This window comes from Saimiri boliviensis, chromosome 11, assembly GCF_048565385.1.
Source record: "Saimiri boliviensis isolate mSaiBol1 chromosome 11, mSaiBol1.pri, whole genome shotgun sequence".
In the NCBI taxonomy this organism is placed as follows: Eukaryota; Metazoa; Chordata; class Mammalia; order Primates; family Cebidae; genus Saimiri; species Saimiri boliviensis.
In genome coordinates this window covers 8,918,979-8,945,846 of record NC_133459.1, presented here as the reverse complement: position 1 = coordinate 8,945,846, position 26,868 = coordinate 8,918,979, and the positions used below count along the sequence as shown (strand labels likewise).

Below are 26,868 nucleotides of genomic sequence, written 5' to 3'. Positions count from 1 at the left end.
CTATGATATATGATACAAAGTGTTATGTGCCATAAAAGAAGTTCCAAGAAAAAACTAGAGAAGGACCAGGCACACTGACTCATGCCTATAATCCCAACACTTTGGGAGGCGGAGGCGAGTAGATCGCCTGAGGTCAGGAGTTCGAGACCAGCCTGATCAACACAGTGAAACCTTGTCAACTAAAAATACAAATCCCAAAGTGCTGGGAGAATCACTTAAACCTGGTAGGTGGAGGTTGTGGTGAGCCAAGATTGCGCCATTGCACTCCAGCCTGGGCAACAAGAGCGAAAATTCATCTCAAAAAAAAAAAAAAAAAAAGAAGCTACGGAAGTCCAAAGGCTAAAACAATGATTACTTCTGATTTGGAGGACACAGCTTTGGACCAACTGAATGAAACAGTTTTTCTGAAGAAAATCTACCCAATGGCTTTCTTTACAATGATCTCAACTATTATGTATTTATTTATTTACTTATTTGAGATGGACTCTCACGCTGTCCCCCAGGCTGGAGTGCAGGGGTGCCGTCTCAGCGCACTGCAACCTCCACCTCCCCGGTTCAAGCGATTCCTGCCTCAGCCTCCAGAGTAGTTGGTATTATAGGCATGTGCCAACACACCCAGCTAAATTTTGTATTTTAAGTAGAGATGGGGTTTCACCAGGCTGTCCATGCTGGTCTTAAATTCCTGACCTCTGGTGATCCACTCCCCTCGGCTTCCCAGGGGGCTGGGACTTCAGGCATAAGCCACTGTGCTGGTCATTACTAAAATATTTTATTGGCCCATCTGATTTGAAGAAAAAGCAAGGGAGGAGAGGTGGGGAGGAGGGAATGAAGCTTCTTCCCATTATCAGTAAATAAAAAGCCTTCAGGCTGTGCATGGTGGCTCACGCCTGTAATCTCAGCAGTTTGGGAGGCCGAGGTGGGTGGATCACCTGAGGTTAAGGGTTCAAGACCAGCCTGGCCAACATGGTGAAACCCTGTCTTTTTTAAAAAAATAAAATAAAACAAAAAGCCTTCATTCTGGGCCAGGTGTGGTGGCTCATGCCTGTAATCCCAGCACTTCAGGAGGCCAAGATGGGCTGATCGCGAGGTCAGGAGTTCAACACCAGCCTGGCCAACATAGTGAAACCCTGCCTCTACTAAAAATACAAAAATTATCTGGGCATGGTGGCACCTGCCTCTAATCCCAGCTACTCAGGAGACTGAGGCAGGAGAATCACTTTAACCTGGAGGCGGAAGTTGCAGTGAGCCGAGATCCCGCCATTGCACTCCAGCCTGGATGTCAGAGGGAGAATCTGTGTCCAAAAAAAAAAAAAAAATTCTTCACTCTGGCAGGGTGTGATGACTCATGCCTGTAATCCCAGCACTGTGAGAGGCCGAGGCAGCTGTATCTCTTGAGCCCAGGATTTGGAGACCAGCCTGACCAACATGGTAAAACCCTGTCTCTATTAAAAATACAAAAATTGGCTCAGTGTAGTGATGCCTGCCTCTAATCCGAACTACATGGGAGGCTGAGCATGAGAATTGCTTGAACCTGGGAGGCGGAGGTTGCAGTGAGCCAAGATCCTACCACTGCACTCCAGCCAGGGCGACAGAGTGAAACTCCTTCTCAAAAAAAAAAAAATTCCTCACTCAAATTGGACCAACTGTTTTCATGTTACTTGCTCCCAAGCGAATCACCTATTCATGTGAGAAATGCCAATCACGATTAAACCAATCAGAAACCACCCACAGAACTAGGGATGTGGTCAGTGCCAGTCTAGTAACATGGCTGGGGCAAAATAAGACAAAACAGATGGTAGGGAGACAAAAAAAACAATATCCATTCCACCAGACTTAACAAGAATACAGGGCACAGTTTACGGACTGACCCAAAGATAGCGTTCATCATTCTAGGAGCTTCTAACATTCCCTCCCTTGTCTGTCATTCGTAATACTCAGATAAGCACTTCCCAAAGTGATGAGATAAATGCACATCCAATCACAAGAGGAAAACAAAAAATGTTATTCTATTATTTTATGACTAGCAATTTTTTTTTTTTTTTTTTTTTGAGACAGAGTCTTGCCAGAGTGCAGTGGTGCCATCTCTTGGCTCACTGAAACCTCCACCTCCTGGGTTCAAGCAGTTCTCCTGCCTCAGCCTCCCAAGTAGCTGGAATTACAGGTGCCTGCCACCACGCCCAGCTAATTTTTGCATTTTTAGTAAAGACGAGGTTTCATCATGTTGGCCAGGCTGATCTCGAACCCCTGATCTCAGGTGATCCACCTGCCTTGGCCTCCTAAAGTGTTGAGATTACAAGTATGAGCCACCACACTCAGCCTGTGACTAATGATTCTGGTAATTTCAGAAAACATTTTCACAGAAGGAAGAGGATTGGGAATGTGCCTGTTACTTTCAACCTAAACCCAAAGCTAGTTGTTTTTGTTGTTGTTGTTGTTTGAGACGGAGTTTCACTCTTGTCGCCCAGGCTGGAGTGCAATGGCAGAATCTCAGCTCACTGCAACCTCCGACTCCTGGGTTCAAACAATTTTCCTGCCTCAGCCTCCCCCATAGCTGGGATTACAGGCCACGTTCAACTAATTTTTGTATTTTTAGTAGAGACAGGGTTTCACCATATTGGTCAGTCTGGTCTTGAACTCCTGACCTCAGGTGATCCACCCGCCTCAGCTTCCCAGAGTTCTGGGATTATGGGCATGAGCCACCCCACACAGCTTAGCTTGTTTATTGATGATAGTGATTAGAAGACTGTTTTGAGACTCCATCTCAAAAAAAAAAAAAAAAAAAAAAAAAATGGGTAAGACCAGCCTGGGTGACATGGTGAAACCTATCTCTACTAAAAATAGAAAAATTAGCATTCGCCTGTAATCCCAGCTACTTGGGAGGTGGAGATTGGGGTGAGACAAGATCTCCAAGATCTCACCAATACACTCCAGCCTGGGTGACAGAGGGAGACTCTGTCTCACAAAAAAAAAAAAAAAAAAAAAAAAAGTGTTTACTACAAATATATTGACTGACCAGGTACAGTGGCTCACGCCTGTAATCCAAGCACTTTGGGAGGCCCAGGTGAGCGGATCATGAGGTCAGGAGTTCAAGACCAGCCTGACCAATATAGTGAAACCCCGTCTCTACTAAAAATACAAAAATTAGCTGAGCATGGGGGCGGGCGGCTGTAGTCCCAGCTACTCAGAAGGTTAAGGTAGGAGAATCGCTTGAACCCAGGAGGCTGAGGTTGCAGTGAGCCGAGATCACACCACTGCACTCCAGCCTGAGCAATACAGCAAAACTCTGTCTCAAAAAAATACACACACACAGACACACGCACACACACACACACACACACACACACATATTATATAGCCTGTAATCCCAGCTACTCGGGAGGCTGAGGCAGTTTATATATATACATATATATAAACTGAATTTCACTGTCTGAGACTCCAAATGAAAAGGCTAGGCCAGGCACAGCAGCACATGCCTGTAATCCCAGCAGTTTGTGAGGCTGTGGCAGGCAAATCACTTGAGGTCAGGAGTTCAAGATCTGCCTGGCCAACAACACAAAACCTCCATCTACTAAAAATGCAAAAATTAGCTGGATATGATAGCATGTGTCTGTAATCCCAGCTACCTGGGAGGCTGAGGCAGGAGAATCACTTAAACCCACAAAGTGGAGGTTGCAGTGAGCTGAGATTGTGCCACTGTCTCAAAAAGAAACAAAAAAAAAAAAAGAAAAAAGAAAGAAAAGGCTATAAAATAATAGTTGTCAGCACGTAGCCTCTGGGGAATGTTTTGGAGTAATTGGCTTCTTCTGACACTGGGTTGTGGGAATGGCTGTACACCTGTATACATTTACTAGAAATTATCAAACAGCCCGATGTGGTAGCTCACGCCTGTACTTCTAGTAGTTTGGGAGGCCAAAGCAGGTGGATCACCTGAGGTCAGGAGTTCAAGACCAGCCTGGCCAACATGGTGAAAACCCATCTCTACTAAAAATACAAAAATTAGCTGGCTACGGTGGTGCTCCCCTGTAATCCCAGCTACTTGGAGGCTAAAGCAGGAGAATAGCTTGAACCCGGGAGGTGGAGGTTGCGGTGAGCGGAGATCACACCATTGCACTCCAGCCTGGATGACAGAGTGAGACTGTTTGGAAAAAACAAAATTATTACAAGCAGAATTGAAATGCTGTTTCTCCTCCTCTTCCTCTCCTGTCTTCCTCTCGCCGCCCCTCTTTTTTTTTCTTTAAGAGCATCCAGTGTATGTGGATTACGGAAGTGCCTGCTTTGAAGCTATTTCTTTGCTAAGAATGAAGCTTTCCAGCTGGTGGTGCTCAAGGGCCAACATCTGGTAGTAATTTCATGAAAAGGTTTTTTTTATGAGATGGAGTTTTACTGTTGTTGCCCAGGCTAGAGTATAATGGCGCACTCTTGGCTCACTGCAGTCTCTGCCTTCCGGGTTCAAGCGATTCTCCTGCCTCAGCCTCCCAAGTAGCTGGGATTACAGGCATGTGCCACTTCACCCGGCTAATTTTTTTGCATTTTTACTAGAGACGGAGTTTCACCATGTTGGCCAGGCTGGTCTCGGACTCCTGACCTCAGGTGATCCACCCACTTTAGCCTCCCAAAGTGCTGAGATTATAGGCATGAGCCACCGTGCCTGGCCCATGGGAATTTTTTTTTTTTTTTTTTTTTTTTTTGAGACAGAGTCTTGCTCTGTTGCCCAGCCTGGAGTGCAGTGGCACTGTCTTGGTTCACTGCAACCTCCACCTCCCGGGTTCAAGTGATCCTCCTGCCTCAGTGCCCACCAGTAGCTGGGATTATAGGCATGCGCCACCACACACGTGCCTGTACACACACAAAGATTATGTCTCTTCTGTGACCCCAAATATTCTGATGGCTTCTCAGTCCCCTCAACATAAAAGAAATCCTGGGCAGGTGTGGTGGCTCCCATCTGTAATCCCAACACTTTGGGAGGCTGGGGCAGGTGGATCACTGGAGTTGGAGATTGGCCTGGCTAACATGGTGAAACCCTGTCTCTACTAAAAATGTGTTGTGGTTCGCACCTGTAATCCTAACTACCCGGGAGGCTGAGGCAAGAGAATTGCTTGAACCCAGGAGACAGATGTTGCCATGAGCCGTGATCTCACCATTGCACTCTAGCCTGGAGACAGGAGACTATCTCAAAAAAAAAAAAAAATTACTTTTTATTATTCATAGTTGAGGAAATTTCCTTTTGGTAATGACAAAGAGTCTTTGCTTGGCCAATGAAACTTCTCCAAGGCTCACCTGTGCACTGCCTTGTAAAATCCAGTTTTAGCCAGGCACGGTGGCTCAAGCCTGTAATCCCAGCACTTTGGGAGGCCAAGGCAGGTGGATCACGAGGTCAATAGATCGAGACCATGCTGGTCAACATGGTGAAACCCTGTCTCTACTAAAAATACAAAAATAAGCTGGGCATGGTGGCACGTGCCTGTAATCCCAGCTACTCAGGAGGCTGAGGCAGGAGAATTGCCTGAACCCAGGAGGCGGAGTTTGTGGTGAGCCGAGATCGCGCCATTGCACTCCAGCCTGGGTAACAAGAGCGAAACTCTGTCTCAAAAAAAAAAAAAAAAAAAATGTATACTCATAATGAATTATTACTTTTGGTATGACCTAGAAACTTGTTTGTTTGTTTTTTTTTTGTTACGATTTACTTCTCAGAGTCAGAATAATACATACTGAATTCATCATTCTATTTTTTCTGGTGAGGGGAAGGAGTCTTGCTCTGTCATCCAGGCTGGAGTGCAATGGCACAATCTCGGCTCACTGCAACCTCTGCCTCCGAGTTCAAGCAATTCTCCTGCCTCAGCCTCCTGAGCAGCTGGAATTACAGAAGCCTGCCACCATGCCCAGCTAATTTTTGTATTTTTAGTAGAGATGGGGTTTTGCCATGTTGGCCAGGCTGGTCTCAAACTCCTGACCTCGTAATCTGCCTGCCCGCCTCAGCCTACCAAAGGGCTGAGATAACAGGTGTGAGCCACCACACCCAGCCCATCATTCATTTTTTATGGCTGTTTCATATTCTTGGAACCTAGTAATAATAATAGTGAACCTCTGGGAATATATGCTGAATTGAATTCAATCTAAGCAATTGTGATTAAATATTTGTAAGTTAACTGTAATAAACTTCAAAGAAGATAGCCTCTTGCCTTTTTTTTCCCCATAGAGAAAGATTTTTGCTCTGTTGCCCAGGATGAAGTAGAGTGGTAGGATCAGGGCTCACTGTTGCAGCCTTGAGCTCCTCAGACTACAGGCATGTTACCATGCCTGGCTAGCCCTCTGAGACAGGGTCTTACTCTGTCATCCAGGCTGAAGTACAGTGACACGATCTTGGCTCACTGCAGCCTCAACTTCCTGGCTCAAGCTATCCTCTCACCTCAGCCTCCAGAGTAGCTGGGACTACAGGCACGCACCACCACACCCAGCTAATTTTATGTTGTTGTTGTTGTTTTTAGATGGCATCTCGCTCTGTCACCCAGGCTGGAGTGCAGTGGAGCAATCTTGGCTCACTGCAACCTCTACCTCCTGGGTTCAAGCAATTCTCCTGCTTCAGCCTCCTGAATAGCTGGTATTACAGGTGTCCACCACTGCGCCCAGCTAATTTTTTTTTTTTTTTTTTGGAGACTGAGTTTCACCCTTGTTACCCAGGCTGGAGTGCAATGGCGCGATCTCGGCTCACCGCAACCTCCGCCTCCTGGGCTCAGGCAATTCTCCTGCCTCAGCCTCCTGAGTAGGTGGGATTACAGGCAAGTGCCACCATGCCCAGCTAATTTTTTGCACTTTTAGTAGAGACGTTTGACCAGGATGGTCTCGATCTCTCGACCTCGTGATCCACCCGCCTCGGCCTCCCAAAGTGCTGGGATTACAGGCTTGAGCCACCGAGCCCGGCTTTTTTTTTTTTTTTTTTTTTTTGTATTTTTAGTAGAGACGGGGTTTCACCATGTTGACCAGGATGGTCTCGATCTCTTGACCTCGTGATCCACCTGCCTCGGCCTCCCAAAGTGCTGGGATTACAGGCTTGAGCCACCGCGCCCGGCCTTTTTTTTTTTTTTTTTTTTTTTTTGTAGTAGAAATGGGGTTTCACCGTGTTGGCCAGGATGGTCTTGATCTCCTGACCTCGTGATCCACCCGCCTTGGCCTCCCAAAGTGCTGGGATTACAGGCATCACCACACCCAGCCTTTTCTGTTTTTTATAGAGACAAGGTCTCCTTATGTTGTTCAGGCTGGTCTCCAACTCCTGGGCTCAAGGAATCCTCCTGGGTCAGCCTCCCAAAATGCTAGGGTTACAGGTGTGAGCCACCATGCCCAGCTACCTCTTGTATTTTGAAATGACAAAAAGACCTTTTACGTATTTTCTCACTTGTTTTGCCCAATCATTCCTGTTTTTCCAAACTGCACTTTGCATCATGCAGTAAAGTTTAATAAAATTATATTTGGTCTTTGTCCCTGGTTTCTGGCACAGGGCTCCTAAAATCCCTGGAATTTCCTGAGTGATAGGAGTGTCTTTTTTTTTTTTTTTTTTTTTTTTTTTTGAGACGGAGTTTCGCTCTTGTTACCCAGGCTGGAGTGCAATGGCGCGATCTCGGCTCACTGCAACCTCCGTCTCCTGGGTTCAAGCAATTCTCCTGCCTCAGCCTTCCGAGTAGCTGGGACTACAGGCGTGCGCCACCATGCCCAGCTTATTTTTGTATTTTTAGTAGAGACAGGGTTTCACCATGTTGACCAGAATGGTCTCGATCTCTTGACCTCGTGATCCACCCGCCTCGGCCTCCCAAAGTGCTGGGATTACAGGCGTGAGCCACTGCGCCCGGCCCAGGAGTGTCTTTTGCTATTTGTAAGGATCCCCTTTAGACCACACCGGAGTCTATGCTAATGATGTGACTCAGCGTGGGGGCTGCCCACCAGAAAGACCAAATTAGAGGAGGGTGGGAACCATTAGCCCCACTCCAACCTCGTGGGAGGGAAGGGAGCTGGAGATGGAGCTCCAAGAACTCCTGAACGATGAAGTTAAGTGAACTTCCAGATTGGTGAACATGTTACCGGTGTGTCTCTTGTCACCTAGAAGGCTTTTACATTTTTTTTTTTTTTGAGACAGAGTCTCACTCTATCACCAGGCTGGAGTGTAGTGGTGCAATCTTGGCTCACAGCAACCTCTGCCTGCCAGCTTCAAGCTATTTTCTTGCCTCAGCCTCCCAGGTAGCTGGGACTACAGGCACATGCCACCATATCCAGCTAATTTTTGTATTTTTACAAAAAATTACGGGTTTCGCCATGTTGGCCAGGATGGTCTCGATCTCTTGACCTTGTGATCTGCCCACCATGGCCTCCCAAAGTGCTGGGATTACAGGCATGAGCCACTGCGCCTGGCCTCAAATATTTGTTTAAATGCTGGAATTTGCTAAATTTAAAAGGAAAAATTTCAGAGTCATTTGTACGGGTTTATTGAAGCTAAGCAGTTTCCCCGTAATCTAGGTGACTTCAGGTTACAGGCTGTGTGACTCTCTCCAGCCATGAGTCCTCATCACCAAATGGGATAGATGAACGTCTGTTCGGTCTGCAATATAATTTGGCATAAAGTTGCAGCCACAAGTGGGTTCTGCTGCTGGGTATGGATCAGGCTTTCTGGAATGTCTGTTTGCACACTTGGCCTTCACAGAACATTTCCTAGGGTATCAGGAGAAAGGGAAGAAGATGAGTTTGCATGTGGTCTGTTTTCACTCTCAACACATTTTTTATTTTATTTTAACCCCTAACCCTTTTTCTGGAACACCCTTTTATTCTTTTTTTTTTTTTTTTTTTTTTTTTTTTGAGATGGGGTCTCACTCTGTTGTCCTGGTTGGAGTATGGTGGTGAGATCTCAGCTCACTGTAACCTCTGCCTCCCAGGCTCAAGCAATCCTCCCACCTCAGTCTCCCAAGTAGCCAGGACACTACAGGCACGTGACACCGTGCCTGGCTAATTTCTGTATTTATTGTAGAAAGAGGGTTTCGCTGCTGCCTAGGCTGCTCTTGAACTCCTAGCCTCAAATGATTTTCCTGCCCCCCTCCTAAAGTGCTAGGGTTACAGGTATAAGCCACGGCCCCTGGCCTACTCTCAACACTTCTGACACCAAATGTGTGAGTTCTTAAACTCCTGACACCAATTGTGTGGTGTCTTTTCCAACCCCATTTCTCCAACTCTCTGGTACCAAGTGAGTGTCCAGTAATCCAGTTTAATTCTGGCACTAACTACCTAGAGTTAGCACAGACCGCATAGGTTAAGAAGACTGCCCCCAACTTCAGACACCTGTTGCAAGTTCTGGACCTCCTATATTTCTCACTGACCAGCTACAAATCCGACTTTCCCACAACCCCTTCTTGGGCTTGGTATTTCTCTAGAAGGGCTCAGAGAACTCAGAAAGTCCCTTTCCTTAGTATTACCAGTTTATTATAAAATAAATAACTCAGAAACAGCCTGATGTGGCTGGGCATGCTGGCTCACGCCTGTAATCCCAGCACTTTTGGAGCAAGGTGGGCAGATCACCTGAAGTCAGGAATTCGAGACCAGCTTGACCAACATGGTGAAACCCCATATCTACTAAAAGTACCAAAATTAGCTAGGCATGGTGGTGGGCGCCTGTAATCCCACCTACTCAGGAGACTTGAGGCGGGAGAATCACTTGAACCCAGGAGGCAGAGGTTGCAGTGAGCCAAGATCATGCCCTGCACTCCAGCCTGGGCAACAGAGCAAGACTCCATCTCCAAAAAAAAAAAAGAAACAGTCTGGCTGGACGTGGTGGCTCACACTTGTAATCCCAGCACTTTGGGAGGCTGAGGCAGACGGATCACAAGGTCAAGAGATCAAGACCATCCTGGCCAACATGGTGAAATCCCGTCTCTACTAAAAATACAAAAACTAGCTGTGTGTGGTGGCGTGTGCCTGTAGTCCCAGCTACTCAGGAGGCTGAGTCGGAAGAATCGCTTGAACCTGGGAGGCGGAGGTTGCGGTGAACCAAGATTGCGCCATTGTGCTCCAGCCTGACGACAAAGCAAGACTCCATCTCAAAAAAAAAAAAAAAAAGAAAAGAAACAGCCTAATGGAAGAGATGCATAGGGCAAAGAGCAAATGCGGAGCATGCCACCCTCCCAGCACCTCAATGTTTTCACCACACACATGAATGTTGACCAACGTGGAAGCTCTCCAAACCCCATTGTTTAGTTTTTAGTTGACATTTAGGTACATATGAATGATTGATTAAGTCATTGGCTATTGGTGATTAGTTCAATCTCCAGGCCCTTCTTCCCTCAGGAATGAGGCTGAAAGTTCCAACCCTCTGATCTTGCCTTGGGTTTTCTGGTGACCAGCCCCCATCCTGAAGCTATCTAAGGACCCTCAGTAGCCAGCCATGTCATTAGCTCACAAAAGATCCTTTTTAAGCCGGGCGCGGGTGGCTCAAGCCTGTAATCCCAGCACTTTGGGAGGCTGAGGTGGGTGGATCACGAGGTCGAGAGATCGAGACCAACCTGGTCAACATGGTGAAACCCCGTCTCTACTAAAAATACAAAAAATTAGCTGGGCATGGTGGCGCTTGCCTGTAATCCCAGCTACTCAGGAGGCTGAGGCAGGAAAATTGCTTGAACCCAGGAGGCGGAGGTTGCGGTGAGCCGAGATCGCACCATTGCACTGCAGCCTGGGTAACAAGAGCGAAACTCCGTCTCAAAAAAAAAAATCCTTTTTAAAATTTGGAGACAGGGGTCTTACTCTGTCGCCCAGGCTGGAGTGCAGTGGTGCAGTCATGGCTCCCCTTAGCCTCAACTTCCTGGGCTTAAGTGATCCTCCCTCCTCAGCCTCCCAAGTTGCTGGGACTACAGGCACAAACCACCATGCCCAGCTACTATTTCTTTTATTTTTTGTGATGGAGTCTCGTTCTTGTCACACAGGGTGGAGTGCAATGGTTCAATCTCAGCTCGCTGCAACCTCCGCCTCCTGGTTTCAAGCAGTTATCCTACCTCAGCCTCCCCAGTAGCTAGGACTACAGGTACCCACCACCACACTGACTAATTTTTGTATTTTTAGTAGAGACAGGGTCTCACCATGTTAGCCAGGCTGGTTTCTAACTCCAGACCTCAGATGATCCACCTGCCTCAGCCTCCCAAAATGCTGGGATTACAGGCATGAGCCACTGCCCCCGGCCAATTTTTTGTAGAGACAGAGTCACACTATATTGCCCAGGCTGGTATTAAACTCCAGTGATCCTCTTGCCTTGTCCTCCCAAAGTGCTGGGATTATGGGAGTGAACCACCATACCCAGCAACCAATTTTTTTTTTTTTTTTTGAGATGGGATCTCCTCTGTCACCCAGGCTGGAGTTCAGTGGCTCAATCTCGGCTCACTGCAACCTCTGCCTCCCGGGTCAAGCGATTCTCCTGCCTCAGACTCCCAAGTAGCTGGCATTACAGGTGCCTGCCACCATGCCCAGCTAATTTTTGTATTTTTGTAGAGATGTTGGCCAGGCTGGTCTCAAACTCCTAACCTCAGGTGATCTGCCCACCTCGGCTTTCCAAAGTGCTGGGGTTACAGACATGAGCCACTGCGCCCAGCCATCATGATAAATTTAAAAATATTGGCTAGTCATGGTGGCTCATGAGGCTTTGTTTAAAAAAAACGAACAAAAAAAAAAGTCAGGTACGGTGGCTTGTGCCTGTAATCCCAGCACTTTGGGAGACGAGGCAGGCAGATCACAAGATCAGGAGATGGAGATCATCCTGGACAAGAGGGTGAAACCCCATCTCTACTAAAACAAAAAGTTAGCTGGGCATGGTGACACACGCCTGTAGTCCCAGCTACTCTGGAGGCTGAGGCAGGGGAATAACTTGAACCCAGGAGGTGGAGATTGCAGCGAGCCAAGATCATGCCACTGCACTCCAGCCTGGTGAAAGAGTGAGACTCTGTCTCAAAAAAAAAAACAAAAAAGAAAAAGTAAAAGAAGGAGAGATGCCAAATTATGTACATCCTTCTCTAGCATATCAAGGAAATCTGCCAAAGCAGGGCATAGAAGCACCGTTGTTCTAAAGATACTCATGGAATGATTCTTACTTACTGTGATTTTTTTTCTTTTTTTTTTTTTTCTTTTTAAGACAGAATCACAGTCTGTTGCCCAGGCTGGAGTGCAGTGGCTTGATCTTCGTTCACTGCAACCTCCGTCTCCCAGGTTCAAGCGATTCTTGAGCCTCAGCCTCCCAAGTAGCTGGGATTACAAGCACCTGCCACGGTTTTGCCATGTTGGCCAGGCTTGTCTCAAACTCCTGACCTCAGGTGATCCACCTGCCTCAGCCTCCCAAAGTGCTGGGATTACAGGCGTGAGCCACTGTGCCTGGCCTTTTTATTTTTTATTTTCTTTTATTTTTTTAAGACAAGGTTTCACCATGTTGGTCAGGCTGGTCTTGAACTCCCTCCCTCAGGTGATCCGCCCACCTTGGCCTCTAAAGTGCTTAGATTACAGGTGTGAGCCACCACGCCCAGACTTTTTTTTTTTTTTTTTTTTTTTTTTTTTTGAGACGGAGTTTTGCTCCGCTCTTGTTACCCAGGCTGGAGTGCAATGGTGCGATCTCGGCTCACTGCAGCCTCCGCCTCCTGGGTTCAGGCAATTCTCCTGCCTCAGCCTCCTGAGTAGCTGGAATTACAGGCACGTGCCACCATGTCCAGCTAATTTTTTTTTGTATTTTTAGTAGAGACGGGGTTTCACCATGTTGACCAGGATGGTCTCGATCTCTTGACCTCATGATCCACTCGCCTCGGCCTCCCAAAGTGCTGGGATTACAGGCTTGAGCCACCGCGCCCGGCCTTTTTTTTTTAAGAGACACAGGCTCTTTCCTGCTTCAGCCTCCCCAATAACTGAGACTACAGGTGAGCGCTACCCCACCCAGCTGTTGTACATAATTTGAACGTTACTTCTTATAACCAACTAATCTAAAGCCTCAAACATACATATTTTTTCTTTGCAATTCCGTATTACATGTTTGTGAGGGCAAGTTTCTTACTTTGTTTTTTTAATGGAGACAGAGTCTTAGTCTATTCCCCAAGCTGGAGTGCAGTGGCAAGATCTTGGCTCACTGCAACCTCCACCTCCCAGGTTCAAACGATTCTCCTGCCTCAGCCTCCTGAGTAGCTGGGATACAGGCACCTGCCACCATGCCTGGCTAATTATTCTATTTTTAGTAGAGACGGGGTTTCACCACAGGTCTCAAACTCCTGACCTCAGGTGATCTGTCTCAGCCTCCCAAAGCCTTGGGATTACAGATGTGAGCCCATAATCCCACTCCCGGCCTCTGACTTTGTATTTATTGTCAGAAGAGTGTGAGATTTGTCCATCTAGAATAAAAATATCTTCAAGGCCTTTGTAATCAAAGACTACCCAGGCCCAACTTTAAGGAAACTGCTCTAATTTTGTTGTCATGGGTCTCACCTAAATTTCACACATACAGTGAGACAAAAAGCCCAGAGCTGAGAGCACACATTCTTGTCAACCCATATCTGAATCTTCATTCTACAGTGTGAAAATACGTAATTCACAATCAAAGCTGTTGAAATTTTAAATTATTTTGAGTCTTACAGGAATGTGATTATGGGACCTGAGTCATGGTAAAGGCAGCTATAACCTAGACAGCTATACCCTTAATTTCTCTGATTATAGACTAGCCTTTTTCTTTATCTACACTGTTTTGTAAAAGACTAAAGAGTACCAGAGAAGACTCCCCTCCATTGTTGATCTTAATCATAGATTCACTTCCCTGTTTCTTCTTTTTTTTTTTTCCCAAAGCAAGTGAGCCTCTTCCTTCTCTTATACGAAATCCTATGGCCATCACATTGTCTAAGATGGAATGTTAAATATACTCTTGAGATGACAGCAAGAATGAGGGGGAAGAAAAAGAAAATAAAGGCCCGGTGTGGTGGCTCATGCCTGTAATCCAAGCACTTTGGAGGACAAGGCGGGCAGATCACCTGAGGTCGGGAGTTCAAGACCAGCCTGACCAACATGGTGAAACCCCGTCTTTATTTTTAAAAATATTTTAAAAAAAGAGAAAAAGAAAATAAAGAATGTTAAATATGCTCTTTAAACTGGAAAGAAAAAGGAAAAAACTAAGTTGTAACTAATGAAATTGCTGTAACTCATAAAACAGCTTCGTAGAGAAAATGTTGTAATCCTGCAAAATTTGTTTTTTGTTGATATAAGTAAGACCTGGGTGGGGCATGGTGGCTCTCGCCTGCAATCCCAGCACTTTAGGAGGCTCAGGCGGGTGGATCACCTGAGGTCAGGAATTCGAGACCAGCCTACCAACATGGCAAAACCCTGTCTCTACTAAAAATCCAAAAATTAGCTGGGTTTGGTGGCAGGCACCTCTAATCCCAGCTACTTGAGAGGCTGAGGCAGGAGAATCCCTTGAAACCAGGAAGTGGAGGTTGCAGTGAGCTGGGATTGCACCACTGCACTCCAGCCTGGGTGACAGAGAGACTCTGTCTCAAAAACAAAAACAAAAGCAGGCCAAGTGTTTAAAAAAAAGAAAAAAAAAAAAAATCCCAGCACTTTGGGAGGCCAAGGTGGGTGGATCACCTCAAGTCCAACAGCTTAAAAGTAAAAGAAGAAAATGAAAAAGAAAGAAAAACTCCGAGAGTCATATTCCAAGAAATTTAATTTTTATTACAAATGGCCAAGCCTGTAATCCCAGCACTTAGGGAGGCCTAGAGTTCAAGACCAGCCTGGCCAAGAAGGTGAAACCCTGTCTCTTCTAAAAATACAAAAATTAGCTGGGTGTGGTGGCAGGTACCTATAACCCCAGTTACTCAGGAGGCTGAGGTGGGAGAATCGCTTGAACCAGGGAGGCAGAAGTTGCAGTGAGCGGAGATCGCGCCACTGCACTCTAGCCCAGGTGACACTGGGTGACGGAGAGATTCTGTCTCAAAAGAAAAAAAGCAAGACATTAACACATTAACTTTTCAGCTTGGGTGTACTGACCCCATTCCTTTGGAGTCTGTATTTCCTGGATGACTGTCCTCAGCTTCGTGCTTGAATAAACTCCTGCCCGCCTTTTTTTTTTTTTTTTTTTTTTTTTTTTTGAGACAGTCTCGCTTTATTGCCAGTAGAGTGATTGGAGTGCAGTATCGTGATTTCAGCTCACTGTAACTTCCTACTCCCTGGTTCAAGCAATTCTGCCTCAGCCTCCTGAGTAGTTGGAATTATAGGCATGCACCACCACGCCCAGCTAGTTTTGTATTTTTATTAACAGTAGAGATGGGGTTTCATCATGTTGGTCAGGCTGGTCTTGAACTCATGACCTCAAGTAATCTACCTGCCTCGGCCTCCCAAAGTGCTGGGATTACAGGCATGAGCCACTGTGCCCAGTCTGAATAAACCCTTTTAAACTGGATTCTGATCCTTTTGACAGCAGCCTTGGGGAATTTCAAAATTACAATTTCTTTATTTGTGAGTAGGAAAAATAGTGTCCTTTTCACAGGCTTGTGATGAAGATTAAATGAGATAATGCACGTAAAGGACTGAGCACAGTAATTGGGCCCAAAGTCATCACTCTAAAGATGTCAGCTACTATGTCTGTCTATGCCTATCTATCTATCTATCTATCTATCTATCTATCTATCTATCATCTATCTATCATCTATCTAAAGTAGCTATTATATATAATAGGTAAAAACTGTTCCATGACTATTTGCATGCTATCTTCTTGCCTCTGTCAGAATATTCGGCTGTTTCACCGGGCTAATTTTTGTATTTTTAGCAGAGATGGGGCCAGGCTAGTCTCAAATTCCTGACCTCAAGCAAGCCACCCACCTTGGCATCCTAAAGTTTTGGGATTACAGCATGAGCCACCATGCTTGGCCTGATATTTCCTCTAATACCGTATCATCTCATTAAAAATAAGAACAAGCCTCTCTGTCAGACTGCTGCCGAGCCACCATCATGGATACCAGCTGTGTGCAGCCTATCAAGTTGGCCAGGGTCACCAAGGTCCTGGGCAGGACCGGTTCTCAGGGACAGTGTACGCAGGTGCACGTGGAATTTATGGACGACATGAGCCGCTCCATCATCCGCAATGTAAAAGGCCCCGTGCGCAAGGGTGACGTGCTGACTGTTGGAGTCCGAGCGAGAGGCCAGGAGGTTTCGCTGAGTTTGGCTGCTCGCTGGGTTTTGGATGTTGAATTCGACTACTTGAGATGGAAATGGTGTGTCACTATCTGGTCCTTTATTTTGTGCTGCCACACGTAAATTGAGATGGACCTTTAAATAAAGCGTTTGTGATACAGGTTAAAAAAAAAAAAGAAAAAAAAAAAAGAACAAAATGTGGCAAATACCAGGTAGAGTTTGTCGCCTTCGATCCAATGGGTCCAGCCTCTGTTCTTCTTTTCTCCCTTCTGGACACAGGTGAGTCTGTCATTGTCCCAGATAACCAAGCTCTGCATGAGGAGAGGAGAAAATATGGGCTATCCTGCTCTGGCAGAATCCTCAGCTGTTACCAAGGAGAATGCCAGTTAGCCTACTTGTTGCTGTATTTTATTTATTTATTTTTTTGACAGAGTCCCACTCTGTTACCCAGGCCGGAGTGCAGTGGCACAATCTTGGCTCACTGCAACCTCCACCCGCCGGGTTCAAGGGATTCTCCTGCCTCAGCCTCCCAAGTAACTGGGATTACAGGCCCCTGCCATCATGCCTGCCTAACTTTTGTATTTTTTGTGAAGACAGGGTTTTGCCGTGTTGCCTGGGCTGATCTTGATCTCCCAACCTCAGGTGATCCGCCCACCTTAGCCTCCCAAATTGTTGAGATTACAGGCGTAAGCCACTGCACCCAACATTGCTTTAAATTTTACCTTGCGGCCGGGCGCGGTGGCTCAAGCCTGTAATCCCAGCACTTTGGGAGGCCGAGGCGGGTGGATCACGAGGTCAAGAGATCGAGACCATCCTGGTCAACATGGTGAAACCCCGTCTCTACCAAAAATACAAAAATTAGCTGGGCATGGTGGCGCGTGCCTGTAATCCCAGCTACTCAGGAGGCTGAGGCAGGAAAATTGCCTGAGCCCAGGAGGCGGAGGTTGCGGTGAGCCGAGATCGCGTCATTGCACTCCAGCCTGGGTAACAAGAGCGAAACTCCGTCTCAAAAAAAAAATAAATAAATAAAAAATAAATAAATAAATTTTACCTTGCATTTTCTGTTGTCCAGGCCTTTGTTATCTTCATCAAATTCTTCTCCAACTTTAAATTTCACGAAGTAGTTCCTTAGGCTGCTGTTCGTGTGGATGGTAAAAGAATCCCCATTCTGCTCGATCACTTTCTGTGGCTTTAGCAACTTGGCTATCTTACGAGTGGCAAAGTCGATACCTTAAAAATAATTTTAAAAAACACTTCAACATTCACTTGAGGTGCAAAAGCGAAGAAATTGGCAACTGTTCTCAAAATCACTGCAGGTAATTGATAGTGTTTCCTGTACGACTTCAATGTTGTTTGCTGCTGAAAACACATCTGGGGGAACCATCCAATCACAGCTTGATTAAAAAGTTGCACACATAGCTGGGTGCGGTGGCTCACACTGTAATCCCAGCACTTTGGGAGGCCAGGGTGGGTGGATCACCCAAGATCAGGAGTTCCAGACCAGCCTGACCAACATGGAGAAACCCCATCTCTACTAAAAATACAAAATTAGCTGTGTGTGGTGGTGCATGCCTGTAATCCCAGCTACTTGGGAGGCTGAGGAAGGAGAATTACTTGAACTCGGGAGGCGGAGGTTGCAGTGAGCCAAGATTGTGCCATTGCACTCCAGCCTGGGCAACTCTGTCTAAAAAAAAAAGAGAGACAAAGGAGGGAATGCTAGCAGCTCCTAGAATGATGAACACTAACTGTGGGTCAGTCAGTAAACTGTGACCCATACTGTCACTATTCATTAGGGAAAAAAAAGCTTTAGCTGGGCATGGTGGCGCATGCCTGTAATCCCAGCTACTCAGGAGGCTGAGGCAGGAGAATCGCCCGAACCCAGGAGGTGGAGGCTGCAGTGAGCCGAGATCGCACCATTGCACTCCAGCCTGGGTAACAAGAGCAAACCTCCGTCTCAAAAAAAAAAAGAAAAAGAAAAAGAAAAGAAAAGAAAAAGCTTGCACACGCTAGGTGCCATAATCCCAGGACTCTGGGACACAGAGACAAGAGGATTGTTTGAGCTCTGGAGTTTGAGACCAGCCTGGGCAACATAGCAAGACCCTGTCTCTATAAAAAAATATATAAACTGTCATGGTGCTGGCGGGTGAAATAAATAATAATTTTTTAAAAGCTTGCACAGCTTTCAGGAAAGACTAATTAGTCTAGCTGTGCTTTGGGTAATGGATTTTTAGCTGGGCATGGCAGAAATAGTTCTGAAAATCACCCCAGAGGCCACCAAAAGAAAAAAAACCAAAGGGACAGGGCTTAAGCCTCTCAACCCAGCCTCAGTCTCAACACTGCCTTTTTCTGCCTCATGTATTTACACTTCGAATTAAGAGAGCATTTGAACCGTTTCTCAACAACAATGAAAACAAAATTCAGAAACCACTGAATTCATGTATATACTACTGTCTCTCTCTCCATCTATCTATCTATCTATCTATCTATAGATAGATAGATATATTTTATAGATAGATAGATATAGATAGATAGATAGATAGATATATTTTGGCGGGGGCGTGCAGTGGCATGATTTCAGCTCATTGCAACCTCCACTCCTGGGTTTAAGCAATTCCCCTGCCTCAGCCTCCTGAGTAACTGGAATTACAGGCTTGCACCACCACAGCCAGCTATATACTACCATGTATTTTTTTTTTGAGACAGGATCTCATTCTGTCACCCAGACTGGAGTGCAGTGGTGCAATCATGGCTCACTGCAGCTTCGACCTTTCAGGCTCAAGTGATTCTCCTATCTCAGCCTCTCGAATAGCTGGGACGACAGGCACATGCCACCATGCCTGGAAATTGTTTGTTTGTTTGTTTGTTTTGGAGACAAAGTCTCGCTCTTGTCCTCCAGGCTAGATTGCAATGGCGCCATCTTGGCTCACCGCAACCTGCCACCCAGGTTCAAGTGCTTCTCCTTCCTCAGCCTCCCGAGTAGCTGGAATTACAGATGCCTGCCACCACACCCAGCTAATTTTTGCATTTTCAGTAGAGATGGGGTTTCACCATGTTGGCCAGTTTGGTCTCAAATTCCTGACTTTAGGTGATCCGCCTGCCTTGGCTCCCAAAGAGCTGAGATTACAGGTGTGAGCCACTGTGCCTGGCCAAACTAGAAACATTTTAAACATTTTTTTGTAGAGATAGGGTCTCAATATGTTGCCCAGGTTGGTCTCGAACTCTTACGCTCAAGCAATCCCCCTACCTCAGCCTCTCAAAGTGCTGGGATTACAGGAATGAGCCACCCTGCTCAGCTAGAAATCTTGAATAAGCTTTAAAAAAGAGTTCCACAGGGAAGCATGGAATTCTAGGAGGATGAAGATCAGGGTGTGGATTCCCAGTTGTACTCAGTGCCTTTGAGCATATTACTTCGCTAGAAATAAACACCACTATTTTAAATAATGGTCAGGTGACGTCTCAGCAGGAAGCTGAAAGAAGCGAAGAATCAAGCCACGCCGATTTCTGGGAAAACAGTTTAATGCAGAAATCCAGGGAGCCCAGGGACTCTGAGGAAGGTTGTGAGGAGCGTAGGGTGAGTGAGAGGGAGCAGTCTGATGCACATGCTACTATAAATGTGTACCCATACACACTTGAGGGTAGGGTCTCAAAGGAGCCCACACAAATGTACCAAATGTACATTTGTACACTTATCTAAGCTTCAGGTGTTCATACTAACCTTTCATCTCAAAGCCACTTCTAATTTTGAGGCAACATGGGGTTGAAGCCAAGAGGGGATCCCTTTAAATCCCAGTGTTGAGCCAGGCGTGGTGGCTGGTAATCCACCAGCACTTTAGGGGGCCAAGGCAGGCAGGTCACCTAAGCCCAGGAGTTCGAGACCAGCCTGGCCGACAGAGTGAGACTCTGTCTCTACTGAAAATACAAAATCAGCCAGGTGGGGTGGTGTGCACCTGTAATCCCAGCTACTTGGGTGGCTGAGGCAGGAGAATCGCTCAAACCCAGGAGAATCGCTCAAACCCAGGAGATGGAGTTGCAGGGAGCCAAGATCTGTGCCATTGCACTCCAGCCTGGGCGACAAAGCAAGATTCTGTCTCAAAAACAAATAAATAAATAAATCACTCAATTAATCAAATAAATAAATAGATCCCAGCCTACACAGTGACCTGGGGCAAGTTGGTAACACCACCACCTTCTTGGGCTCGTAACAGGACTAAAGGCGAGGACCTGCACAAGTTGGTCAGTATCTGTGGGCATTAACATGCGGCTTCTCCATGCCTGAGGCACTGCACCCTGGGTGTCCTTGGCTACTGTGGGGGTACACCAGGAACTCCCAAATCCCAGGTCAGCTCCTCCAGCTATTAAAACCCAAGCAAGGCTGAGGCAGGAGGATCGCATGCGGCCAGGAGTTTGGGAACAGCCTGGGTAACATAGCAAGACACAGTCTCTGCAAAAATAATTTAAAAATCAGCCAAGTGTGATGGTATGCACCTGTCGTCCTGGCTACTTGGAAGGCTGAGGTGGGAGGATCATCTGAGTCCAGGAAGTCAAGGCTGCAGTGAGCCATGATCAACACCACTACACTCCAGCCTGAGTGACAGACCAAGACCCTATCTCAAAAAAAATCCCAAAAAGCCCAAGTAAACTTTCTTCTTTGTGCAAGGACAAGTTGCCTTTCTTCTCCCTGCAGTTTGGCAGACGCTGGGAGAGAGGGATACCAGAGCCCCGGTGGGAGCTGCAAGATCAGTTCTAGTTTTTAGATAAAAGGGAGTGATTTTTTTTTTTTTTTTTTTGAGACGGAGTTTCGCTCTTGTTACCCAGGCTGGAGTGCAATGGCGCAATCTCGGCTCACCGCAACCTCCGCCTCCTGGGTCCAGGCAATTCTCCTGCCTCAGCCTCCTGAGTAGCTGGGATTACAGGCACGTGCCACCATGCCCAGCTAACTTTTTGTATTTTTAGTAGAGACGGGGTTTCACCATGTTGACCAAGATGGTCTCGATCTCTTGACCTCGTGATCCACCCGCCTCAGCCTCCCAAAGTGCTGGGATTACAGGCGTGAGCCACCGTGCCCGGCCAAAGGGAGTGATTTTCGGCTCTCAAATGAGATGCCAACTGGAGCACATCATGAGATGTGTGCCGCGTGTTTGCTGGTGACTTATTTGAATCTCAGCATCACTGCCAACAGGTATTCACCTCACTTCTACTTATAAAAAAGAGGTGATTACTTCTTATTTTCCTAGACCTTACAATTTAAGGATCTAAGTACTATATTTGTGATTTTTTACAGAATGTATTTTCCTTACATGTACATGAAAAATTATAGCCGGGCGCGGTGACTCAAGCCTGTAATCCCAGCACTTTGGGAGGCCGAGGCGGGTGGATCACGAGGTCGAGAGATCGAGACCAACCTGGTCAACATGGTGAAACCCTGTCTCTACTAAAAATACAAAAAATTAGCTGGGCATGGTGGCGCGTGCCTGTAATCCCAGCTACTCAGGAGGCTGAGGCAGGAGAATTGCCTGAACCCAGGAGGCGGAGGTTGCGGTGAGCCGAGATCGCGCCATTGCACTCCAGCCTGGGTAACAAGAGCGAAACTCCGTCTCAAAAAAAAAAAAGAAAAAGAAAAATTATATAAATTGTATATTCAAGTAAATCAGCAAAATTCAGAATTGCTAGCTCTTTTCTTTATTTTTTTTTAGACCAAGTCTCACTCTGTTGCTCAGGCTAGAGTGCAGCGGCGTGATCTCAGCTCACTGCAACCTCTGCCTCCCAGGTTCAAGCGATTCTCATGCCTCGCCTCCCCAGTAGCTGGGACTAGAGGCATGAGTCACCATGCCCAGGTAATTTTTGTATTTTTAGTAAGATGATGTTTCACTATGTTGGCCATGCTCATCTTGAACTCCTGACCTCAGGTAATTCACCACCTTGGCCTCCCAAAGTGCTGGGATTATAGGCGTGAGCCACCGCGCCTAATCTGCTAGCTTAATTCTTTGTTTTCCCCCCAAGATGAAGTCTTGCTTTATCACCCAGGCTGGAGTGCAACGGCACAATCTTGGCTCATTGCAACCTCCACCTCCTGGGTCAAGCGATTCTCCTGCCTCAGCCTCCCAAGCTGGGATTACAGGTGTGTGCCACCACGTCTGGCTAATTTTTTGTATTTTTAGTAGAGGCAGGGTTTCACCATGTTGGCCAGGCTGGTCTCGAACTCCTGACTTCAGTTGATCCACCTGCCTTGGTGTCTCAAAGTGCTGGGATTATAGGCATGAGCCACTGTGCCCGGCCCCCCACTTAATTCTTAAGATAAAATGTATTACATTATTATATAAACAACCACTCTAGTGCTTTAAGTGTGACCTAGGTACTTAGCACTTTAACAAATTGATGTTAAGTACTGGGTACTTTAACAAATTAGATCTGGCTGGGCGCGGTGGCTCAAGCTTGTAATCCCAGCACTTTGGGAGGCCGAGGTGGGTGGATCACGAGGTTGAGAGATCGAGACCATCCTGGTCAACATGGTGAAACCCCGTCTCTACTAAAAATACAAAAAAAAAAAATTAGCTGGGCATGGTGGTGCGTGCCTGTAATCCCAGCTACTCAGGAGGCTGAGGCAGGAGAATTGCCTGAACCCAGGAGGCGGAGGTTGCGGTGAGCCGAGATCGCGCCATTGCACTCCAGCCTGGGTAACAAGAGCGAAACTCCGTCTCAAAAAAAAAAACAAAAAAACAAAAAAAACAAATTAGATCTAAAGTTGAAACAAAGTTGCGGGTTTTCAGAAAACTGCATTGGATTTATGGAGCTCAGGATAGGCTACCTCAAAACATGGCACTTTAATGTATTAGTCTGTTTTCACATCGCTAATAAAGACATACCTGAGAGTAGGTAATTTATACAGAAAAAGAGGTTTGATGGGCATGGTAGCTCACGCCTGTAATCCCAGCACTTTGGGAGGCTGAGGCCGGTGGATGACCTGAGGTCAGGAGTTCAAGACCAGCCTGACCAACATGGAGAAACCCTGTCTCTACTAAAAATACAAAAAATTAGCTAAGCTAATTAGCTAAACGTGGTGGCACACGCCCGTAATCTCAGCTACTCAGGAGGCTGAGGCAGGAGGATTAGTTGAACCTGGGAAGTGGAGGTTGCAGTGAGCCAAGACTGTGCCATTGCACTTCAGGGTTTAATGGACTCACAGTTCCACGTGGCTGGGGAAGCCTCGAACTCATGGCAGAAGGTGAAAGGTATGTCTTACATGGCAGGCAAGAGAGAATAAGAGCTAAGTGAAAGGGAAAAACCCTTATAAAACCATCAGATCTCATGAGACATTCACTACCACAACAGAATGGGGAAAGCTGCTTCCATGATTCAGTGATCTCCCACCAGGTCCTCCCACAACACATGAGAATTACGGGAGCTACAACTCAAGATGAGATTTGGGTGGGGACACAACCAAAACGTATCACTTGGCATTTGAGGAAATAGCAGAGGCGGGAAGGTCACCCTCAGACCTTCTTCTGCCTCTCTTACCTGAAGCAAGCCATGAAAGAATTCTCTGCTCTTCCTCTGAAGATAAGACTCTCAAGTGAGAATTGCCTTTCCCATACCCAGAGGAACACTCTTCTTATCTCCTGGGATATGAAAGACCAAAATAAATGCCCCTTTATCAACTAAGATGGACCCTAAGGTTAAGAAAACAAAAACTGCCTGCAGGTCAAGGGTTCAGAGATCAGTTGGCATGGTAACTTCCCAGATTCCTAAAGCTACAAGAAAAACTACACCTGCTCACGCCGTAATCCCAGCACTTTGGGAGCCCGAGGTAGGTGGATCACCTGAGGTCAGGAGTTTGAGACCCGCCTGACCAATGTACAAAATTAGCCGGACCCGGTGGCGCAAGCCTGTAATCCCAGCTATTTGGGAGGCTGAGGCAGGAGAATCACTTGAACCGGGAAGCAGCAGTGGGGAGAGGGGAGAAGGCGGAGGTTGCAATGAGCCGAGAATCCGCGCACTGTTGGCACCCTGGTAAGGGCCGGAAGCAACGCGGGCCCCAGGGAGCAAGTATGCCCCGGGTCCCCAGGCCTCGCAGGAGGCGGCGGTCGGGGCACACCCGGGGCCAAACCAGGCTCTGCGCTCCCGCGGGGGCCGGAACCTGCAGGGTCACCCGCTGGCGCCGGGATTCTGAGTCCCCGACACGCTCCGGGTGCGCCGAGGCTGCGGGGACTTCGCCGCCAGAGCCAAGGCGCCTCCGGGATCCCGGGGCCCGCGCGGACGGCGGCTGCGGGGAGGGTCGCCGGGCAGGGGCTTCGGGCTCGGGCGCCTCCTCCCCGGCCGGACCCCCAGTTCACAGTCTCCGTTTGGCGGCAGCAGGCGGGTAAACACCGACGAGGGGTTGGACGCGGGAACGCGGGGACGGTGGGCAAGGGGGCGGTTCCGGGGAGACCGGGGGCGCAGAGAGACGGGCGTGAGGACAGGGGGACGGGTGGACGTGGGGAAGGACGGACGGGGACACGGAAGGACGGGGTCCGGGGTCGATGGACGGAGGCGCCCAGGACCTGCGGACTCGGGGGCGCCTGGGCGGCTGTGGGCGCAGCGGGACGGACGCACGGATAGCGGACGGACAGACAAGCCCAGCAGCCTTTGGCCCGACCTCAAGACCCCCGCGAGCCCCGCGGCCCCGCCGCCTCCCCTCCGCCCTACCTAGGGCCAGCATGTAGCCCTCGAAGTTGTCGCTGCTGAGCAGGGTCCAGGTACCGCTGAGGTCAGCAGGCATGGTCGGGGGTCGCAGGACAAACTCTGGCGGGAGGCTTGGGCCGGACCCTATAAACCAGGCGGAAAGGGGCGGGGCCGCGGTGGGGGTCGCGCGCGCGGGGCGCAGGTGAGGCTGCGTGGGTCCCTCTCGCCGCTGGAAGCCGCCGCGCTCCCGGCCGCCTCCGCCCCTTGCTCCCGGCTCTGCCCACCGTGCGCGGCAGCCCCCACCCCGTTTTCCTTGGGGCTTCCTCTCCTCCTGCTTTCTCATGGGCACGCCCGACTGTTCCGGGCCACACTTTCTTTCCTACTTACATGTTAATGACCAAGGGAGGACCTTCAAACTCATGGCATTGAATACTGTCAGCTTCAAATAACAATATTCCCCTCAACGTAACTCTCACGGTCTCAATAGGAGTCTTTCTTTTTTTTTTTTTTTTTTTTTTTTTTTTTTTTTTTTTTTTTGAGACGGAGTTTCGCTCTTGTTACCCAGGCTGGAGTGCAATGGCACGATCTCGGCTCACCGCAACCTCCGCCTCCTGGGTTCAGGCAATTCTCCTGCCTCAGCCTCCTGAGTAGCTGGGATTACAGGCACGCGCCACCATGCCCAGCTAATTTTTTGTATTTTTAGTAGAGACGGGGTTTCACCATGTTGACCAGGATGGTCTCGATCTCTTGACCTCGTGATCCACCCGCCTCGGCCTCCCAAAGTGCTGGGATTACAGGCTTGAGCCACCGCGCCCGGCCAGGAGTCTTTCTTAACTCCTTCCTTCCTCTCTCTCTCCCTTTCTCTTTCTGTCCTTCCTTCCTCTCTCTCTTAACTCCTTCCTTCCTCTCTCTCTCCCTTTCTCTTTCTGTCCTTCCTTCCTCTCTCTCTTTCTTATTTTATTTATTTATGTTTTTCTTCTTATTGCTGAAGAGCAGATCTCTTTCTTTCTAGATGGGAGTCTCGCTCTGTCGCCAGGCTGGAGTGTAGTGGCGCGATCTTGGCTCACTGCACCCTCGGCCTCCTGGGTTGAAGCGATTCTCCTGCCTCAGCCTCCTGAGTAGCTGGGATTACAGGCATGCACCACCACATTCAGCTAATGTTTCGTATTTTTAGTAGAGACGGGGTTTCACCATGTTGGCTAAGCTGGTCCTTGACCTCAGGTGATCTGCCCACCTCAGCCTCACAAAGTGCTGGGATTACAGGCATGAGCCACTGTGTCCACCCTGATTATTTATTCTTATTTTATTTTATTTATTTTTTGAGACGGAGTCTCACTCTGTCACCCAGGCTGGAGTGCAATGACGCTAACTTGGCTCACTGCAACCTCCACCTCCTGGGTTCAAGCAATTCTCCTGCCTCAGCCTCTTGAGTAGCTGGGATTACAAGCACCCGCGACCACATCTGGCTAATTTTTTGTAATTTTTTAATAGAGGTGGGGTTTCACCATGTTGGCCAGGCTGGTCTTGAACTCCTGACCTTAAACGATCTGCCCACCTAAGCTTCCCAAAGTGCTCTAATTACAGGCGTGAGCCACCACGCCCAGCCTGATTATTTATTTTGAGACAAAGTCTTGCTCTGTTGCCCAGGTAGAGTGTAGTGATGTGATTATGGTTCACTGCAGCCTCAACCTCCTGAGCTCAAGTGATGTTTCTCCCTCAGCCTTCCAAGTAGCTACAATTACAGGCATGTGCCACTGTGCCTGGCTAATTTTTTAAATTTTTTATAGAGATGAGGTATCCCTGTGTTGCCTGGGTTGTCTCAAATTCCTAGGCTCAAGCGATCCTCCAACCTTGGTCTTCCAAAGTGCTGAGATTACAGGTATAAGGCACTGTGTTTAGCTCAAGATTCATATGTCAATTTCTGACCTCTCCCATGAGTTCCAGATTTAAATATAATGAAAGCTAACAGGCCAGGCATGGTGGCTCACACCTGTAATCCCAGCACTTTGGGAGGCCGAGGTGATGGATCTGATCACCTGAGGTCAG

At 47.7% G+C, this 26,868-nt stretch overlaps 1 protein-coding gene and 1 pseudogene across 2 annotated transcripts; one reads left to right on the top strand and one right to left on the bottom strand.

Annotated features, from left to right (window-relative positions):
* Nucleotides 1–7,526: 7,526 nt before the first annotated feature.
* On the bottom strand, nucleotides 7,527–25,128 carry RBP7 (retinol binding protein 7). Of its 2 annotated transcripts, XM_039474212.2 has the most exons (4): nucleotides 24,847–25,122; nucleotides 17,216–17,394; nucleotides 16,374–16,475; nucleotides 7,527–8,694 (listed from the first exon to the last, which is right to left on the bottom strand). In XM_039474212.2, exons 1-4 carry the CDS (start codon nucleotides 24,917–24,919, stop codon nucleotides 8,644–8,646), a joined length of 405 nt encoding a protein of 134 aa, XP_039330146.2. In that variant the 5' UTR covers nucleotides 24,920–25,122; the 3' UTR covers nucleotides 7,527–8,643. The 2 variants fall into 2 exon arrangements, with proteins under 2 accessions (XP_039330146.2, XP_074236145.1); XM_074380044.1 differs by having other exon boundaries at nucleotides 7,527–16,475; nucleotides 24,847–25,128.
* On the top strand, nucleotides 15,982–16,189 carry LOC120366038 (small ribosomal subunit protein eS28-like; annotated as a pseudogene).
* Nucleotides 25,129–26,868: the final 1,740 nt, after the last annotated feature.